Source organism: Mastomys coucha, unplaced genomic scaffold (genome assembly GCF_008632895.1).
Source record: "Mastomys coucha isolate ucsf_1 unplaced genomic scaffold, UCSF_Mcou_1 pScaffold22, whole genome shotgun sequence".
NCBI classification, from domain to species: domain Eukaryota; kingdom Metazoa; phylum Chordata; class Mammalia; order Rodentia; family Muridae; genus Mastomys; species Mastomys coucha.
The window spans coordinates 128,959,255-128,965,913 of NW_022196905.1; the positions used below are offsets into that span (position 1 = coordinate 128,959,255).

General features: G+C 55.9%; 1 protein-coding gene across 4 annotated transcripts; it reads right to left on the reverse strand.

Moving 5' to 3' along the window:
* Nucleotides 1-222: 222 nt before the first annotated feature.
* Nucleotides 223-5,850, reverse strand: Vps37d (VPS37D subunit of ESCRT-I). 4 transcript variants are annotated; one of them, XM_031338186.1, is made up of 4 exons: nucleotides 5,559-5,828; nucleotides 3,831-4,002; nucleotides 1,747-1,829; nucleotides 223-1,331 (listed from the first exon to the last, which is right to left on the reverse strand). In XM_031338186.1, exons 2-4 carry the CDS (start codon nucleotides 3,910-3,912, stop codon nucleotides 939-941), a joined length of 558 nt encoding a protein of 185 aa, XP_031194046.1. In that variant the 5' UTR covers nucleotides 3,913-4,002; nucleotides 5,559-5,828; the 3' UTR covers nucleotides 223-938. The 4 variants fall into 4 exon arrangements, with proteins under 4 accessions (XP_031194046.1, XP_031194045.1, XP_031194044.1 ...); XM_031338185.1 differs by having other exon boundaries at nucleotides 5,419-5,824; XM_031338184.1 differs by lacking the exon at nucleotides 5,559-5,828 and adding an exon at nucleotides 5,127-5,400.
* Between the last annotated feature and the right edge of the window lie 809 nt (nucleotides 5,851-6,659).

Sequence of the window (6,659 nt, forward strand, 5' to 3'; positions counted from 1 at the left end):
TGGAGTAGGCACAGAGAGTCACTTCCGGCCATGCTGGGAAGTAAGGCTTAGGAGAGGCTCTCAGGAGCCAGAAATCAGGCAGCTTCTCGCAGGAGGCTGCGGTGGGCCTTGTAGGTCAGTTGAGCCTCGGATGGCCAGGGAAAAGAAGGGCATCTCCTTCGGAGGAAGCGCCAGAGCAGAAGGTGTGAAGGCTGGCTGAGGGAGCAGAGAGGAGGCAGGGCATCACCGTCATCCATCAGCACATTTATTGACAGCCCCTAGGAGGCGGGGCTGGGGACAGAACATACAAAGACAAGGACCTGCCCTCAAAAAGGTTCCATTCTAAGGAGACAGGGACAGAAAAATACAGGATGGTCTTTCCTGGGGGTGGCAGGCTCTCACCTGTGCAGGTCAAAAGCCTCTGTCCTACCTTGCCCCAGGGCCAGCTGCAAGGCCATTGGGGGTGTCCCTGGGCCCGCGGCTGGGGCATGACCACCTGGCTCCTAGGCGGAGTGCCCCCAAACTGCAGGAAGGGTTAGCTCAGGATATGAGGAGAACAATCCAGTAAGCCTTGGCGGTTGTTCGAGCCCAGTAGTGTGGTAGGGTGCGACAGGCCCCCAAGCAAGACTCCCCTGGAGGAAGCAGGACCCCATAAAGTTCTTTTTCATTTGAGGACCTGGCTTGGCACCCTGGAGGCCCCAGCCGGGGAGACAAAAAAAATAAAATAAAAAGGCAGAGTTTCCTTGGTGACCGGAGTCCAGCACCCTGCCCACCCCACCCCCAGCCCTATACGGGCCTCTTCCGGGAGCCCCTCTTCCCCAGCTCAGCCTCCAGGGCCCTGGGCCTGCCTGAGGCTAGGGGGAGGGGCCTGCCCCTCCCCCCACCCAGGCAGTGGGGGAGGAGGAGGAGCCATGAATCAAGTTTGTCTGGACCCCCGCTGGGAGGCCGCACCCTGGCTCCTACCGATGAGGGGGTTCAGGCTGAGAGGGTCGAGGGCTCAGCAAAGGGGCTGGGCCAAAAGGGCACCCGGGGGAGCCCTTCACTGGGGGCACTGGGCGGGAGTCCAAGGGGGGCAGGCTCCGGGGTACTGCTGGAGGTGGTCCCCGAGCGGCCCCAGTGGGCAGGACGGCAGCAGCAGGGAAGGGTTTGGGGGGATCCATGGCGGTGGCGGCAGCAGCAGCAGCAGCAGCAGTAGTGGGGGCCGGCTGGGCAGAGCGCTCTCGACGCCTCAGCACCTCCTGTAGTTTCTCTGCCTGTGTTCGCCTCAGGTGGGCCAGGGCACGGCCCCTCTGGAAGGCTGGCAGGAAGGCCTCCAGGCTCTGTTCCCCCAGCAGCAGCTGCTCCATCTGGACCTGGGTAGCGTCCAGGAGGGAAAGGGAGAGTTGGGGAGGCAATCTGATCAGAGCCGGACTCCATCTTCCCCACGGTGACCAGCCAGCAGAGGCCCTGAGCTTCCAACCCGGCCCAGCTTCTGGGTTACCCAGACTGGACAGGTGTCCACCTTACTTCCACAAGGAGGGCTGTCCCATACCCTTCAGCACACTCTCTGCTCCCAACCCAGCCCAGAGAAATGGGCCTTACTACTCAGCCGACCCAGCCCTCCAGTGTCTGTAGACATCCCTAGGACATCAAACTCTGCTGTCCTGAGCACAGTCCAGAAAGTTCTGTAGGCTTCTCAGAGAAGGAGGGCTTCTCAGAGAAGACCCCAATGAGACGAGATTCGTTTCCCTCCCTGTTCACCTGGCCCCAGCCACCTCGACCCCTCACCTCAGCCTCCTGCTCAGCCTCTTCCAGCTCAGCCTGCAGCCAGCCCAGGGCACATTGGGGGCTCCAGCGATGCATGCTCTTCTCTGAGGACCACAGGGGGACAGACAGGGACTCTGACTCTCCCATTGACTGCAGGTGACTCTACAGTCCCCACCTCTGTGGCCTCCAAATCCTCGACTAGCTTTGTTTTCTTTTGAGGCAGGGCCTCCTATAGCCTCTAACTTGGAACTCACTGTGTAGCCCAGGCGGTCCTTGAACTCCTGATCCTCCAGGCTCTAGACCTCAAAGTCCTGAGATCGGAGGCTTGTGCAAACAAGTTCAGCTTATTTTTGTTTGTATACTGTTGTTTCTTTTTCTTTTTTAAAAAAAGAATTTAGTTTTAATTGCACATATGTGTCTGTGTATGGGAGTGAGAACTTGAGTGCAGATTCCTGAAGAGGAATCTGTCAGCCCCAAAATGAAGCTGGAGCCTGTGAGCTGCCCAACATGGGCCACAAGCCTATTCTATCCAACAGCTGAGCCATCTCTCCAGCAGCCAGTCGCTGCCATCATCATCATCATCATCATCATCATCATCATCATCATCATCATCATCATCATGAATCGAGACAGGTCTGTGTAGCCCAGGCTAGCCTGCCAAATGTGGTTATTTTTACCTCAGCCTCCTGAGTGCTGGGATTACAAACATGTACCTGGCTCAGTATGTTCAATAACATGGGCACTACTGAGTGTCTGAGGACAGATGGCCTCCTTACTTCCATATTGAAGCTACCACTACCTAACCCATCAGTTAGGTCAGAGATGAGGCGGTCCTACATCCTAGAATAAAAAATAAAGCACTGTGGTTTTGACCACTGGGGCACCCCAAGCTTTGAGTTTCTTTTCTTCCTCTCTTTTTTTTTTTTTTAATTTTTATTTCATGTGTATGTGTGTTTTGCCTGCATGTATGTATACCTATGGAGATCAGAGATATGATTGGATTTCATGGAACTGGAATTATAGGCAGTTGCGAGCTGCCATGTAAGTGCTGGGAATCGAACCCATGTCCTGTGGAAGAGTACCCAGTGCTCTTAACTTCTGAGCCATCTCTCCAGTCCCATTTCTCATTTTCTATTTTGATGTTGGGTTTTTATTTATTGAAATATATACATTTAAGTTTTATTTGCATTGGTGTTTTGCCTGCATGTGTGTCTATATGCAGGTGCCAAATCTTGGCATTACAGACAGTTGTGAGCTGTTATGTGGGTCCAGGGATTTGAATCTGGGTCCTCTGGAGGCACACTCAGTGCCTTCAAATGCTGAGCCATCTCTCCAGGCCCTTGATTTTTTTTTAACTGTTTTAAATTACATTTTTATTTTGTGTTCCTGTGTGTATATGGGTGGGCACACTCATAGCACTGAAGAGTTGTAGAGGTCAGAGGTCAATTTATAGGAGCTGGTTCTCTCCTTCCACCTTATAGGTCCTAGGAATCAAACTCAAGTTTGCCACCTAGTGCCATTACTTACTGAACCATTGTCAGCCTTGATGAGATTTTGTTGTTGGTTTTTTGTTTTTGTTTTTGTTTTTGTTTTTGAGATTGGGTCTTAGGTAGCCCAGGCTGGCCTCAAAAATCACTCTAGCCAAGATTGGCCTCGAACCACTGATCCTCCGGTGGCTGCCTCCCAAGTGGTGGGGTTATATGCATAGGTCTCCATGCCTGGCTTGGGTCTCCTTTCTTCTAATGCCCAGGGTCTCCATCAGGCCTCTTCAACACAACCGTTTGTTTTTGTTTTTGAGTCAGGGTCTCCCCTCAAGAGACAGAGCAGTCTGATCAAGAACTTGCTACATAACCTAGGGCTGGTCTTGAAGATTTGTGATCCTCCTGCCTCTGCCTCCCAAGACCTGGGATTACACACAATGGGGGACCCAGCCCAGTTTTCCATGCCTGCTCCTCCACAGCTCACCACCTCACTTTTCCAGGAGGCCAAAACCAACTCCCTTCACACGTGTCCAGGAGTAGGTGTGTCCCAAAGCCCACCCTTAAAAACCTGGCACAAATTAAGGCCAACCCCACCCCAAGCAGGTCTCCTGGGCCGCCCCTCACCCAGTCTCTGCAGTTTGTCTGCGCAGTTCTCAGCCACCTCTCGAAGCTCTTGGTACTTGATGGCCAGGGCTGTCCGGCCCATCTCCAGGCGGGGCCGCAAGGCCAGGTTCTCCTTGGCCAGCGCGTAGTTAGAGGCCAAGCAGGCATCCCGCTCCAGCTGCAGACCCTGGAACTGCCGGTGGAGGAGAGCTAAGAGACCTGGGCTCACACTGCCCAGGGTCACCTGGAGTCCACCCTTGCACAACACCCACCACAGGCCTGGACAAAGGCACCCAGTAGCCCCCAACCTGCGAGGGTGACAAGACCAACAGGTGGGGGGGACCAGGCTTTGCCTTACATCTTTTCTTTGGGCCCCAGTTTCTACTACAATTAAAAACAAAACATAAACAAAACAAAAATACCCGCCTATCTTACCAAGCTGTTGTGAGACTTTAAGTGAACCAAACTATGAAGGCCTCTACAAATGTTAGTTAATTTTTAATCTTTCAATTAATATGTCTGCTTAGGTCCCGGAGGACTCCCCCCTCCCTCCTCTGTCCCATTTTCTACGCTTGGACAGCTTGCCTCTCATAGCAGGCCTTTGTCTCCCTTCCTCCTCAGGTGTTTGTGTGGAAAACATCCCCACCCCCTGTTCTGACTCTTGCGGGAGTGATGTTTTCACCCTGAACCTTCCCAGCAACCCCCACTCAAGTCACCCTCTCATCTCTTCTACCCCCTTGTTGGCCCTCTTGTGGGAACCCCACACGCCCCCGCGAATACAACACACACCCCCTTTGCTTCTGTGGTCCCCTGCACCTGCTAGCTGCTCACCTAGCAGAAGGCAGCACTGGGGCCCTGAAGAAGGCTTTTTGAGCCTGTTTCTAGAAGGGCCAAGCCTAGCTCCCCGCCCCTGGAGAATGCGCTCCCCTCCATCTGTCCCCTGATCCATGCACATGCCCCTCCTCGTCTGGCTCCTTCTAACATACACTTTCTCTTTCTGTACCTCCTCCCAACAGACAACCAGCCCGGGCCTATGTCTCCCGTGAAATATACAACTTTCTCTTATGCTGGCCTACGGAATACAAGCCTCTCTATTCAAAGACCCAGACCCAATGGCAGACACAAAGCCCCCTCCCCATCTAATGCATTACCCCCCCTTTTCCCAGCTATCCTCCCCACCCCAGGTTGTCAAGCAGGCCTTCAGTTCTCCCCCCGAACAAGGCGCCTCCCCTTTCTGGCCCTACAGAACGTGGGTGTGCTGAGCCAGGGCCCCCCACAACACAGCTCACCCTCCACCTCCCGCCCCCCAGAACACACCTCCCCGGAGCATCCTCGGGAGGACACGCCTCGCGGCCATCCCGGGGTGCACGGGTGCATCCTCGGGCGCCCCCCACCTCCGCACCACTCGCCCCAGGCTGGATCGGGGCGCCCCCCATCCCCCGGGGGCGGCTCCGCGGGGCCCACTCGGACGTGCCAGGCTCCCATGATCCCGAGGCCTGGCAGCTCCAGGGGGGTGGCCTCCGCTGGCTGGGTCTCCGGGTCCCCGCAGGCCGCAGCCCGACCTCTCCATCCCCCCACACCCTCCTCCTGCCCGCGCCCCCCGCGTTACCTTCCTGCTGAGCCGCACGATCCTGTCCAGCTTAGGCTCATCTTGAAGCAGATCCCGGAGCTGCCCGGTACTGAGGATCCCAAAGCGCCCCGGGCTGCCGGGCTCCGGCCCCGCCCGCGCCGCCCGGGCCCGGTACATACCGCCCGCCCGCGCCCCCAGCTCGGCTGCTGGCTCGGCCCGATCGGCCCCGCTCCGCCCCGGCTCCGCTCCGGCTCCGCTCCGGGCTCCGGGCTCCGGCTCCAGCTCCAGCTCCGGCCGCGCGCTGCGCTGTCCGCGTTCCGCCACCAGGGGGCGCCTTGACCGCTCTTAAAGGGGCCGCCGCCGCGGCTGGCCAGACTGGGGGTGGGGCAGATAGGGGGCGGGCCGCACCCGGAGATCTCCCGGCGGGGTGCTCCGGAGCCACAGCAAATCTGCGGCTCAAACCGAACTCCCTCCAGATGTCTATCTTCCCACCTATGCCTGGAAATCCAAATCATCCTCTCACCTCACCCCTTCCTCCTGCCACGCTTCACCGCGGACCCTCCCACCCCAGGCGCCCACAGTTTGCAAGGCTCTTTCACATCTCCCCTTTGGATACCTACAGCTTTCTGAGTTGGGCTGGGCGCCAGAGGCACTGTCTGGCTGCTTAACTTGGACACGTCATTCATCGCCTCCGTGCCTCAGTTTTTTTCATCTGTGAAATGGGGGAATTGAAGCACCACCGGCGTTGAGATAGTGAATACTGAGTACCTTTGGGCCAGGGCAGGTGAATGTGTAACTAACTTCCTGAGTTTCTGTTACTTTAAAGATACCGAGGCGTCACAAAGTGTCAGGGGCGCTTGGCTGTAGTCTGTGCGGTTGCCTAGCCTGAGCAACAATGCCCTATATTCCATGCCGAACACCACCAAGAAAATAAGTTAATAAAAGGTAACTTACAAAATAAAATAGATTTTTAAAATCTCAAAGATGGCATCGCCTTCTTAAAGCCCTGTTACTCTGATTGACAATCCTTGTTCCCTTTTGTGCGACGAGGTCCACAGAGCACAACGACTGAGTGACAACCTAGGGGGACCCTGTCCCCTTCTTCAAGGAGTTCACAGGCTAAGGCAGAATCTCAGCCCAACATTTAGTGCAAGACAGAACGGCAGAGGCAGGCTTGGGGTAATCCCAGCACTACAATGGTGGAGGCAGGGGGATTATCTAGATTTTGATGCAGTCTGGGCTTTATATTAAGACTCTGTCCCAAAAGTATGGATGGCAGG

Bases quoted from the DNA above. Each gene is read 5' to 3' on its own strand.
- Vps37d (XM_031338184.1), bottom strand. From the start codon at position 5,294: ATGGGAGCCTGGCACGTCCGAGTGGGCCCCGCGGAGCCGCCCCCGGGG. The intron at 4,003-5,126 runs GTGTGTTCTGGG...CTCCACCGGCAG, and splicing joins CCCGAGGATGCTCCGGGGAG to TTCCAGGGTCTGCAGCTGGA. The intron at 1,332-1,746 runs GTGAGGGGTCGA...GACGCTACCCAG, and splicing joins AGGCTGAGCAGGAGGCTGAG to GTCCAGATGGAGCAGCTGCT.